At 45.2% G+C, this 13,918-nt stretch overlaps 1 protein-coding gene across 1 annotated transcript in view; it reads right to left on the minus strand.

Annotated features, from left to right (window-relative positions):
* Nucleotides 1-684: 684 nt before the first annotated feature.
* The window catches only part of LOC144680687 (hydroxymethylglutaryl-CoA lyase, mitochondrial-like), a 126,627-nt gene continuing 113,393 nt past the window's right edge, over nt 685-13,918 (minus strand). The window contains exon 7 of the mRNA XM_078541933.1: nt 685-830. Coding sequence (XP_078398059.1) covers nt 729-830 — 102 coding nt within the window. The 3' untranslated portion in view covers nt 685-728. The remainder of the gene's footprint in view (nt 831-13,918) is intronic.

The following is a 13,918-nucleotide window of genomic DNA, read 5'->3' on the forward strand; positions in this document are numbered from 1 at the left end:
TCATGGGACGGTAACTCTAAAAGCAAGAGTGATGTAGAAAGATTAGGGGATTCTGACATGAAAATTCTATGGCCTTCACTAGAAATATGAGGCGTACATGTGATGAAGCCCAGCTCTCAGATTCTCTGAATTGAGTTTCCATCAAATGAGTCCCCACACCAACCATGAAGACTTCCATAACTGACACCAATATTCTCACAGTTTAATTTCAAAAGCAATATATGCTACATGTTGCTGATTCTGTTACTATTTCTGTTTGCATCAAACATCTGTGGGCTGAGGGGTACTGCAGTGTGTGAAAGCTGAGGTCTGACCGTGAAGATAGCGAGAGGTGTCTGTGTGCCACTGTGTTAATCTACAGGGAGTTGGTGAGTAAATGGATGGTGGTATGACATTGTTAGTCCTGATGAGGAGTAATTGTGTTGGAGACAAAAATTGCAGATACTGTTACTTATATCTCCCATTCTATCTTTGACCCTTGATTGTTCTGTAAGCTATACTGGCAGAAGGATGATGTATTACAATAAGTGTTTGCTTGGCTGCTGGCACCAAATATAAATGGCTCATTCACCCATGTTTCATCTGACTCTGCTCACACAAACATGCGAGGTATCCCACCATGGCACATCACATTATTTCAAGTGCTCCAGTGCAACGTTGAGTTTAGTAATAACATTAAATATTATGGCTTAAGTACTTGCAGCATGGAATGTCTGTTGAGCTCCATATCATGGCTTGTAACAGGCCTGAGCTACTTTCGAGTTGGTCTTCCTGTTCAGTGCTTTACAGATAAAGTGACCAGCTTCCATTAACTTGCTTAAATCTACTCCCTAGAGTCAAAAAAGAAAGAAAACATCTTTAAAAAATGGCACTAACAATAAACATTTACAAATTTTCTACTGGTCATATTTAACTGAACATAGATACAAAAATCAACTTGGAAGCTAAACTGCAAAGGCATTGGAAAAGCAGGATTTTGTTCAGTACATCAAATACAGACCTATATTTGAGGTTTATAGCCTTGAACTTGGGCATTGTCCCAAACTGTTTCCCTAACTTTAGTGACTGATTAGCAAAATCCACGAAGAAACAACGTAAAATCATGGAATGGTTACAACACAGAAGGAGGCCATTCAGCCATTCAGCCTGTCATGTCCATACCAGTTCTCTGCAACAATAATTCAGCTGGTCCCACTCCCCCACCATTTTTCCCCGTTGGCCTGCAATTTTTTTCTTTAGATGCTTATCCAATTCCCTTTTGGAAGCCATGATTGGATCTGCCTCTACCACATTCCAGTACATTCCAGATCCTAATCACATGTTGTGTTAAAAAATGTTTCCCTCATGTCGCCTTTGGTTCTTTTGTAAATCATTTTAAATTGGTGTTCTCTGGTTCTCGACCATTCTGCCAATGGGTACAGTTTCTCCCTATCTACTCTGTCTAGACAACACTGCCACCCAAATGATTTTGAACACCTCTATAAATCTCCCCTCAACCTTCTCTTCTCTAAGGAGAACAAGCAAATTCTCTAGTCTATCCATGTAACTGAAGTCCCTCATCCTTGGAACCACTCTCATAAATCTTTTCTACATGATCTCCAAACCATTCACATCCTTCCTAAAGTGCAGTGTGCATAAAATATTTACAGGAAAGGTTCCAGGGATGAGGAACTTCAGTTATGTGGGTAGAATTGGAGAAGTTGGGGAGGAGATTTGATAGACATGTGCAAAATCATGAGGGGTCTAGACAGAGTAGATAGGAATTGTTCCCGTTGGCAGAAGGGTTGAGAACCAGAGGAAACTCATTTAAGTTGATTGGTAAAAGAAGCAATGATGACATGCAAATGGGTTTTTTTTTTACACAGTGACTGGTTAGGATCTAGAATGCACTGCCTGAGAGTATGGTGAAGGCAGATTCAATCATAGCTTTCAAAATTAAACTGGACAAGCACCAGAAGAGAAAAATTTGCAGGCTGCAGGGAAAGGCCATTGCAGTGGGACCAACTGAATTGTTCTTGCAGAGCGCTGGTATGATCACGATGGGCTGAATGGCCTCCTTCTGTGCTGTAACTATTCTATGATCCATCATTCTATCTATGATTTGATTAATGCCACTGAGTATGAAGTGGTGGTGATAATGCTCTCTCTGGTTGGAGATGATCATTGCATGACACTTCTGTGATGTGAATGTTATTTGTCATTTATCAGCCCAAACCTAAGTGTTGTTCAGGTCTTGCTGCATGCAGTTAAGGACTGCTTCAGTATTTGAGGAAGTGCAAGTGGAACGGGGTAGTGTGCGATCATTAGCGAACTGCCCCCCTTCTGACCTTAAGTTGGAGGGAAGGTCATTGAAGAAGTAGTTGAAAATAGTGGGGGCTAGGACAGTGTCCTGAGGCATTCCTGCAGTGTATTCTGGGGATGAGATGATTGCCCTCCAACAACTATGACCATCTTCCTTTATGCTAACTATCACTCAAGCCATTGGAGAGCTTTCCCCCTGATTCCTATTGACTTCAGTCATGCTAGAGCTCCTTGGTGCCACACTTGGTCAAGTGCTGCCTTAATTTTATCTCATTGCTGGAATTCAGTTCTTGTGTTCATCAATGTTTGGCTGTGATGAGGCCTGCAGCAGATTAGTTCTGGTAGAATCCAAATTGTGCATTGGTTGTGGTGGTGTTGGCTGAGTGACAAATCCTGGATTGAACATGAGGAGCATTCTCCTACTATTCTTTGAAAATGCAATGGGATCTTTTATGTCTACGAATGGGTAAATGGAGCTTCAGTTTAGCATCTTAATCCAAATGACAGCACCGCCAACAACACAGCTCTCCCTTTGTACCACAGTGAAATTTCCAGGCTAGAGTATCTGCTTAAATCCTGTAGTGCAAATTAGGTGCATTACCACACACAGAAAACACCCTCTCATTGAGTGAGGGACTGCATCAGGACCATTAATTCACAAAATGTGCGCCTGCTCATTGAGCTTTCATTCTACATGTATTTCTGTAGTTCTAACAGGAAATTGCAATGAGACTTTAGATGACGGCGTCTTGTGTCCCATGTAAGTCTATTTCCCAGCTGCAAAGCAGGAGAAAGGAGTGGTGATCCATTAAGAAAGGACTCAGCACATATTGTGCTTCACGAGTTCTGGACGGTGTTGGAGAGCTGCACACGAAATGGACAGATACATTTAAGTCACATGGAAAGTTGGCCCGGAGCACCTTCCACATCATTTGTTGGGCCTCTGTCTTGCCCCCCACAGATCAGAGCGCTGTTGCCAACAAACACTATTTTTCCCCCCTTTGGGTTGTAGTGGTAAAGGATTGGGAGGATTAACAGGCTGATAATCAGCTGTATTACCTGGAAAAACTCAGCAGGTCTGGCAGCATCGGCGGAGAAGAAATCAGTTAACGTTTCGAGCCTTCATGGCCCTTCGGCAGAACTGAAGCATAGTTAGAAGAAGGGAGAAATATAAACTGGTTTAAGATGGGTGGGGCGGGGGTGGGGTGGGGGGGGAGAGAGACATTGAGGGTGTGGTGATTGTGGAGATGAGCAGATAATCAAAAGATGTCACAGACAAAAGGGTCAAAGAGGTGTTGAAGGTGGTGATATTTGTCTAAGAAAAGTGCTAATTAAGAATGGAAGACAGGATATTCAAAGTACAGCTCTAGTGGGGGTGGGGTGGAAAGACTAACAAGGTTTTAGTTTTAGATTTAAAAATAATGGAAGTAGGTGGGGAAAGAAGAATCTATATAAATTATTGAAAAAAAAGCGGGGGGGGGTGGGTAGAAACGGGGTGGGGATGCGGGAAGGGGGAGTTTAAGATCTAAACTTGTTGAATTCAATATTCAGCCTGGAAGGCTGTAAAGTGCCTAGTCGGAAGATGAGGTGCTGTTCCTCCAGTTTGCCTTGGGCTTCACTGGAATAATGCAGCAAGCCAAGGACAGACATGTGGGCAAGAGAACAGGGTGGAGTGTTAAAATGGCAAGCGACAGGGAGGTTTGGGTCTTTCTTGCGGACAGACCGCAGGTGTTCCGCAAAACGGTCGCCCAGTTTGCGTTTGGTCTCTCCAATGTAAAGGAGACCGCATTGGGAGCAACGAATGCAGTAGACTAAGTTAGGGGAAATGCAAGTGAAATGCTGCTTCACTTGAAAGGAGTGTTTGGGCCCTTGGACGGTGAGGAGAGAGGAAGTGAAGAGGCAGGTGTTGCATCTTCTGCGTGGGCATGGGGAGGTGCCATAAGTGGGGGTTGAGGAGTAGGGGGTGATGGAGGAGTGGACCAGGGTGTCCCGGAGGGAACGATCCCTACGGAATGCCGTCAAGGGGGGTGAAGGGAAGATGTGTTTGGTGGTGGCATCCTGCTGGAGTTGGCGGAAATGGCGGAGGATGATCCTTTGAATGCGGAGGCTGGTGGGGTGATAAGTGAGGACAAGGGGGACTCTATCATGTTTCTGGGAAGGAGGAGAAGGCGTGAGGGAGGATGCGCGGGATATGGGCCGGACACGGTTGAGGGCCCTGTCAACGACCGTGGATGGAAAACCTCGGTTAAGGAAGAAGGAGGACATGTCAGAGGAACTGTTCTTGAAGGTAGCGTCATCAGAACAGATGCGACGGAGGCGAAGGAACTGAGAGAATGGGATGGAGTCTTTACAAGAAGCGGGGTGTGAGGAGCTGTAGTCGAGGTAGCTGTGGGAGTCGGTAGGCTTGTAATGGATATTGGTGGACAGTCTATCATCAGAAATTGAGACAGAGAGGTCAAGGAAGGGAAGAGAAGTGCCAGAGATGGACCATGTGAAGATGATGGAGGGGTGGAGATTGGAAGCAAAATTAATAAATTTTTCCAGGTCCCAACAAGAGCATGAAGCAGCACCGAAGTAATTATCGATGTACCGAAGAAAGAGTTGTGGGAGGGGGCCGGAGTAGGACTGGAACAAGGAATGTTCCACATACCCCATAAAGAGACAGGCATAGCTGGGGCCCATGCGGGTACCCATAGCCACACCTTTTATTTGGAGGAAGTGAGAGGAGTTAAAGGAGAAATTGTTCAGTGTGAGAACAAGTTCAGCCAGATGGAGGAGAGTAGTGGTGGATGGGGATTGTTGGGGCCTCTGTTCAAGGAAGAAGCTAAGGGCCCTCAGACCATCCTGGTGGGGGATGGAGGTGTAGAGGGATTGGACATCCATGGTGAAGAGGAAGCGGTTGGGGCCAGGGAACTGGAAATTGTTGATGTGACGTAAGGTGTCAGAGGAATCACGGATGTAGGTGGGAAGGGACTGGACAAGGGGAGAGGGAAGGGAGTCAAAATAACGAGAAATGAGTTCCATGGGGCAGGAACAGGCTGACACGATCGGTCTGCCAGGACAGTTCTGTTTGTGGATTTTGGGTAGGAGGTAGAAGCGGGCCGTCCGAGGTTGGGCGACTATCAAGTTGGAAGCTGTGGGAGGAAGATTTCCAGAGGAGATGAGGTCCGCGAGGTAGAGGTCAATGCGCCAGACAACAACAGTACCACCCTTGTCAGCAGGTTTGATGACAATGTTGGGGTTGGACCTGAGAGAACGGAGTGCAGTGAGTTCAGAGAGAGACAGATTAGAATGGGTGAGAGGAGCAGAGAAATTGAGACGGCTAATGTCACGCCGACAGTTCTCAATGAAAAGATCAAGAGAAGGTAAGAATCCAGAGGGAGGGGTCCAAGTGGAGGGAGAATATTGGAGGTGGGTAAAAGGATCCGTTGAACGGGGAGAGGACTCCTGCCCAAAGAAGTGAGCACGGAGACGAAGACGGCGGAAGAAGAGTTCAGCATCATGCCGAGCCCGAAATTCATTGAGATGAGGGCGTAAGGGTATGAAACTAAGTCCTTTGCTGAGCACTGAACGTTCAGCATCGGAGAGGGGAAGGTCAGGGGGTATAGTGAATACGCGGCTGGGGCTGGGATTGGAAGATGGGGTGAGGATGGAGGGACAAGCAGGGGTGGAGGGTCCCAGATGGGTGTTGGAGTCGATGAGTTGTTGGAGCTTGCGTTCCTTAGCACTTGAGAGAAAGAGAAAAAGTTTCTTGTTGAGGCGACGGATGAGGCGAAGAATAAAATGAAACTGGGGGCACGCGCAGCTTTGAGAAAGGGTGCGGCGGTGCTGCTGGAGGGAGAGGTCGAGTGTGTTCATATGGCGGCGCATGGCACTGAGTGTGGATCTCAGAATGCGACGGGAACAGCAGTCCGAGAAACGTTTTATGTCCCGGAGATACCTGTAATCCTGGGTGGGTTCGAAACAAGAGGGATGGAATTTCAGTTGAAATCCACGTGGGGTGAGTCGGAGACGGAGACAGTCACTGAGAAAGGAGATATGGCTGTGAAAGCGGGTTCTAGTAAACACCTTGTCAAACACCAGGAGAGAAATGGAAAGCAATGAAGGTGAGCAGGGCAGAAGAGACAGTCGGAAATCCTGTCGGAGGACAGAACCGTACTTCTTCAAAGAGGGCATTTCTTGAAGAGAGGTGGCAGTCAATTAAACACAAAGATAAAAACAAAAAGCTAAAAGCTACTGCGGATGCTGGAAATCCAAAACAGAAACAGAATTACCTGGAAAAACTCAGCAGGTCTGGCAGCATCGGCGGAGAAGAAATCAGTTAACGTTTCGAGGGGGGCGGTGGGGGGGGGGGGGAGTGGGGGAGAGAGACATTGAGGGTGTGGTGATTGTGGAGATGAGCAGATAATACTCCGGCCCCCTCCCACAACTCTTTCTCCGGTACATCGATGATTACTTCGGTGCTGCTTCATGCTCTCGTCGGGACCTGGAAAAATTTATTAATTTTGCTTCCAATCTCCACCCCTCCATCATCTTCACATGGTCCATCTCTGACACTTCTCTTCCCTTCCTTGACCTCTCTGTCTCAATTTCTGATGATAGACTGTCCACCAATATCCATTACAAGCCTACCGACTCCCACAGCTACCTCGACTACAGCTCCTCACACCCCGCTTCTTGTAAAGACTCCATCCCATTCTCTCAGTTCCTTCGCCTCCGTCGCATCTGTTCTGATGATGCTACCTTCAAAAACAGCTCCTCTGACATGTCCTCCTTCTTCCTTAACCGAGGTTTTCCATCCACGGTCGTTGACAGGGCCCTCAACCGTGTCCAGCCCATATCCCGCGCATCCTCCCTCACGCCTTCTCCTCCTTCCCAAAAACATGATAGGGTCCCCCTTGTCCTCACTTATCACCCCACCAGCCTCCGCATTCAAAGGATCATCCTCCGCCATTTCCGCCAACTCCAGCATGATGCCACCACCAAACACATCTTCCCTTCACCCCCCCTGACAGCATTCCGTAGGGATCGTTCCCTCCGGGACACCCTGGTCCACTCCTCCATCACCCCCTACTCCTCAACCCCCACTTATGGCACCTCCCCATGCCCACGCAGAAGATGCAACACCTGCCTCTTCACTTCCTCTCTCCTCACCGTCCAAGGGCCCAAACACTCCTTTCAAGTGAAGCAGCATTTCACTTGCATTTCCCCTAACTTAGTCTACTGCATTCGTTGCTCCCAATGCGGTCTCCTCTACATTGGAGAGACCAAACGCAAACTGGGCGACCGTTTTGCGGAACACCTGCGGTCTGTCCGCAAGAAAGACCCAAACCTCCCTGTCGCTTGCCATTTTAACACTCCACCCTGTTCTCTTGCCCACATGTCTGTCCTTGGCTTGCTGCATTGTTCCAGTGAAGCCCAACGCAAACTGGAGGAACAGCACCTCATCTTCCGACTAGGCACTTTACAGCCTTCCGGGCTGAATATTGAATTCAACAACTTTAGATCTTAAACTCCCCCTCCCCCCATCCCCACGCCGATTCCACCCCCCACCCCCCTGCTTTTTTTTTCAATAATTTATATAGATTCTTCTTTCCCCACCTATTTCCATTATTTTTAAATCTAAAACTAAAACCTTGTTAGTCTTTCCACCCCACCCCCACTAGAGCTGTACTTTGAATATCCTGTCTTCCATTCTTAATTAGCACTTTTCTTAGACAAATATCACCACCTTCAACACCTCTTTGACCCTTTTGTCTGTGACATCTTTTGATTATCTGCTCATCTCCACAATCACCACACCCTCAATGTCTCTCTTCCCCCCCACCCCCCACCCCACCCACCTTAAACCAGTTTATATTTCTCCCTTCTTCTAACTATGCTTCAGTTCTGCCGAAGGGCCATGAAGGTTCGAAACGTTAACTGATTTCTTCTCCGCCGATGCTGCCAGACCTGCTGAGTTTTTCCAGGTAATTCTGTTTTTGTTTTGGATTTCCAGCATCCGCAGTAGCTTTTAGCTTTTTGTTTTTATATTATAATCAACTGTGTTTATGAACGCTCCTTCTGTAGCCAACATGCCTTGGAGTGGAAATTGAACCCAGAGCTTCAAGCTCAGAGGCAGAGCCACTACCTACTGACCCAAAAGACCTCCACTCGAGAAAGGTAAGATGCCTGACCAATATAGGGTCAGCAACTAGGATCAGCAAGCGTAGAGCCCATCTGGTTGCTGTTCCTGAGCAGCAGTATGAAGTTTCCACAGATAACAGCCACTAGCACTGTGAAAATTAGGAAGATCAGGGCTTGCAAATGAGCTGAACCCAGAAATCAGTTTCAGTCAACTCGAGGACAGAGCAACAACACACAATGAGTAACGCTGGAGTGAAACAGCGTGAGGAAAAGCTGTCCTGGTACATATCTAATTGGTTAATTCAAGGCATATAGATGAAAAATTCGGAATGGTGAAAATTAGCTGAAAAACTTGATTTTCTTTGTGCTCCGGTTTCCTGAATGTTTCCTCCCAAAGTAACCTGAGCTGCAATAGATGGGGAGAAGTTTTAAAAATGTGTCCTTTGCAAACAGAAATGAAGGTGGACAGTGAGCTCCTGAAGCTGTTGAGAGTAAAATTTGGCAGTGAAATTTCCATTGGTGTTCTCCTGATCTCCTGTTGTAACTTGGGCAAAATATCGGACGAAACATTGGCAAAATGTTGCAAACAGCATTTTTCAACCTCTTCTCTGGATTTCCACTGATCTGCCAGATTAATAGCCAGAAATTGGCACAATCCTCATAGAAGTTCTATCCTCTGTTCAATTACAAGGCCTTCGAGTAAGAACATACGAAGAAAGGTACAAAAGAAAAGGTTTTCTACAAGAATAACAACATAACAAACTAAGCATTGCAACAAAATGTGTCACATCATTATCCCAGTTTCTGGTAGCAAAGGCCTGACCAAAGTCACACTTTAGCTCATTCAAGAAAGTGATATCTTTTGGCTTCCGGTTCAGCAATCCATCAATTTAAAAATACTCATCTGTGTTTTCAAGTCACATCATGGCCTTAAATCTCCACAGCCTGAATCTTCTGGTCGGCGGGCGGTGGGGGCAGGCTCCGCTTGCTGACATGTAAAATGACGCACGGTGACGTCAGGCGTGCGTCACGCTGAGCGGACCTTAATTGGCCCGCCCACGCTTGCTCCCGCCCAGCCAAAATTCTCCCCCATATCTCTAAATTCTTTCAGCCTTACAGTATTTTGAGATATATGTGTTCCTTCAATTCGGGCCTCTTCAGCATCCTTTATTTTCATTGCTCTACCATTGGTGGCCGCGCCTTCTGTTGCCATGACCCTAGGCTTTGTAATTCCCTCCTCAAACCTCTCTGCCTCTCTACCTATCCCTCCTCCTTCAAACCTACATCTTTGACCAAGCTTTTGGTCACACCTGAGCTAATAGTTTCTTTTGTGCCTTAGTGTCAAACTTGGTTTTATAATGCTCCTGTGAAGCACCATGGGATGTTTTATTACGTTATAGGCACTATATAAATTCAAGTTGCTGTTGAAGCATTTATCCTTTTCCTGGGTGTGCTTGTAGCTGCTTCATATTTGTGTATAGCTACAACTGTGACACTAATCTGGCAAACACAGACGAGTCTTCACTAAGGTTAAGGGAGAAGCTGCCTACATGTTCCTTCCAGGTGACAAGTTACATGAAAAGTGCAGTGAAATCTAGGTGATGAGTGTCCTTGAAGCCATATCTTTGCCAAAGAACAGTAACTTAGGGTTATAACAAAGAGGGGGAGCAAGAGGTCAGAACTGTAAATTTAACAGCACAAACAGATAGAACTGAGTGAACCATCAGAGGAGAGAGCAATTCCACTAGAGCTGTGAGAACATTCTCAACAGGTATGGTGAAGATCTGCCCAGAAACGGAAAGGCGAATGGGCAGATCAGATATAACCATTTCACACAACAGCGGGGCCAATATTTGGAATGGACTCTCCAAGGATGCAATCAGGCTCATAATGCCAGGGAGTTGAATTGTCGGAGGCTGAAATGGGATAGAAAGTGGTGAAATGTGTATTCTGGATTTGAGCACTGGAGCCAGCCTAATGGAGTGGAAATATTCCTACTTTCCTGCTGATCATTTTTTTGTGTTTCTGATGCAGCCTGCGATTTACTGACAAACACACCTAATTCTTGGAATGTTTGCAGACACCAAGAAAGAGTCCAGCTATTTCTCATAAACACGATACTACTTCCCTATAAACGGATAGAAAACCAGAGGGACCAATCACCCGAGTTTCAGTCATGCACTTACAATATGTGAAACTAGCAGTTAAGGGAAAAACCTACCCCCAAATGGTGCACAGGTAATTAGAAAAAGCAATGTACTATACTGGAGCTTGAACTATTCTCTCCCCCCCCCCCATTCCCTCAGTATTCAGCAAAGATATTTTCTGGAGTTGGTTACTACAATATGATTCAGATGTGCCTCTCCATTGGTGAAGCCCAGGTGATTCCCCGAAGGGAGGAAAGTGAAATAAAAAGCTCAGTGTTGGCTGCTGTCAAACACTTCCTAGAAATGGGTTATAAAGCAGCACCTGCAGAGGCCCTGGGAGGAGGTTATCAGTCGAATCTCATTGTACAAGATGCTATGTAACAGAAAGATCGAACGAAATGGAGCAATGTATAAATGTTGTATTTGAAAGAGAGTCCAATCCTCAAAGCCTGAAGTATCTCATTTGATTCAAGTCTTCAATGAGTCATCGACATGGAGTTCATTTATGCTAGTGGTCTAATCATTGAGAGATTATACCAGCACAAAATGCCTGCACTTTCAGAGATTTGCAGCAAGTGCTCTTATTCAACAGCACCTCCAGCTCTGGAATTAATTTACCATTTGTTATTTATCTCCTATTTAAGTCACAATAATTAAAATTGAGACTTAATTTGACAATGCAAGTGTGGGTGTAGCTAATATGTTTTCAGAAAGCCTATTTTGTGTCAATTTATTTCTTGGTCTCAGGGGTATAACAATAAATTAAATTTAACAAAATGATTTTTCATTTATTGATTTTTTATTGATTTGCAATGCGTAAAGTGGAGTTCAGAGTGGCTCAGTGGGTCACATCCCTGCCTCTGAGCCAGAAGCTCCAGGTTCAAGTTCTACTCCAGGACTTGATGACCCAGGAAGATGTGTTCATAACACGGCCTAACAGGCTAAGATTCAACTTGCAAATCCTTCCAACACATGCCAATGGCAGGTGGTAAGATGGGGAGAGATTCCTGGTCAGGCACACGCTGGAAAGAAATTGGAACCTCTGCCATCACTATCCATAGGTCCAGACTACTACAACATGCTTGTAAAAAAAAATAACATATGAACAAGGAGCAGAAGTGGGCCATTCGGCCCCTTGAGCCTGCTCCACCATTCAATAAGATCATGGCTGATCTGTTTGTGTTTCAAGTTCCACATTCCCATCTAACCCTAATACCCTTTGATTCCCTTACTTAACAAGAATCTACCTACCTCGGCCTTAAAAATATTCAGTGACCCTGCCTCCTGAGGCAGAGAGTTCAAAAGTCGCACAGCCCTCAGAGAAAGAATTTTCCCTCATCTCTGTCCTATAAGGGCAGCCCCAAATTTTTAAACAGTGCCCCAGTTCTGGACTCACCCAGAAGAGGAAACATCCTTTCCACATCCACTTTATCAATACCGTTCAGGATCTTATATACTTCAATCAAGTCACTTCTCACTCTTCTAAACTCCAGTGGAAATAAGCCCAGTCTGTTCAACCTTTCCTCATAAGACAACCCACTGTTTCCAGGTATCAATCCAGTGAACCTCTTCTGAACTGCCTCCAATGCATTTACATCCTTCCTTAAATAAGGAGACCTAAACTGCACACAGTATTCGAGATGCAATCTCACCAATGCCCTGTATAAAAGTGTATGTTGTCACAACAACTCTGGCTCAGTTGGCTGGACAGCCAGTATGGATCAGATACATGAACATGGAGTTCAATCCCTGTTCCAGCTGGGGTGGATTCGGGACCTGTCTCCTTGTCCTACCCATGGTGGAGGTTGTGGCGCTGTGGGTTGGACCTGCCTTCAGGCAGAGAACTCATGAAAAAGAAGAGTGGATAAAATGCGATTAGCTACTGAAAGCCAGTTTTCATTGTAGCCATAGTGATAAGATCACATATCAAATTACATATTATAGCCTTAGAATGATCAAGATAAAAAACAATGGTCAGGAACTATATGTACTGCTTGCCCAGATTTTTGATATGACTTCTGGTGTGAAGGTTTCCTGTTGGAACAGAAAAGTTAGAAAACTACCCCGTAAATCAAATTTGTAACATGGTAAGCTAGAAATATCAATCGTTTAAGTTCAAGTATTCTACATCAAACGAACAGTGAGGCACTCAATAACAGTACCATCGTGTCAGAGCATAATTAAAATGATAGCTCAGTTTTTGTCTGTAACATTGAGATGTGGTCCTCTTACAACTACTCAGTGAAGCTCATCATTTAATGTTGATGCTAGTTCTTCCATGAGACTACTGTGAAAGGTATCATAATGCCTGTCTTAGGACATCTTAATAGAAGGAAGCGTGCGTTTTAGTGAAAGAAAGGTCCTGTGATCTGTAATTTGACACTGCTAAAGATGACACAACATATATTCTAAGCTTCTAATAAGAAAAGACAATGAAGAAAAACTTCAGTTCATCAAAGCTTATCTGTCTAGTGCCTTAAATCTTGTATTACAGCTGCATTTTAAATTACCTGAACCCAGAACTTTTTCCCCTGGACCTGAATGGGCTTGGGGCGCATACTCCCCAAGTTTATAATGGACCTGATGTGAAAATTTGAGTCTCGGAGTTAGGTTGTCGGGGGAGGGAGATTGTGTCACTGGTTGTTGGGGCCGAGGGAGGGGGAGATGAATGTCAGGACTGGGAATCATGACAGTCAGAAATGGGAGCCCCAGCTGAGAGTCGCAGCGATCCAGGATCAGGGGAGGGAAGTCAAGGGCTGGGGCTAAGAACAAGGGAGAAATGGGCTGGGGAACCAGCTGCGATAGGGTAGAGGGGTTGCTGCGGCGATCGCTTCCTCCTAGTTCCACATTCAATACAGGTTTTTTTTACCTTTTGCATGTGATTTCTAAGCCTCGGGGCAACCTGATCTGGGGAAGCGGGGAGCTTCAAATGTCTTATCTGCATATGTAAAGTGTCTAATTGGTAAAGGCTGCAAACTTTACCCAGTGTGGGCAGTGACACACTTTCGGCTGCATGGACCAATTTCTTGCCTTAATGTTTTTTGTCTTTTTTACCCAGTTAAACTGATTGTACCCAACATATAACACATTTTTTGAACCTCTGGCATGCCAGCTCTCCATTCCCTTTATCCTGATAGTTATACCAAGGGACATTGGTGTTTCCATGAAAAAGATCAGGAAAATGGATCTCATGAATCATTGAAGGGTTTTGTTTCTCTTCTTAGATACATATCCTTAAAAACATTATAAAAACAGAATTTGCACTGTTTAAGTATTTTAGGAAGAAGTCCAAAAGCAGTTTATTTTAGAAATATTATTCAAGACTAATTCGCAAGTCAACTCAC

This window comes from Cetorhinus maximus, chromosome 5 (genome assembly GCF_964194155.1).
Source record: "Cetorhinus maximus chromosome 5, sCetMax3.hap1.1, whole genome shotgun sequence".
Classification (NCBI taxonomy): Eukaryota; Metazoa; Chordata; class Chondrichthyes; order Lamniformes; family Cetorhinidae; genus Cetorhinus; species Cetorhinus maximus.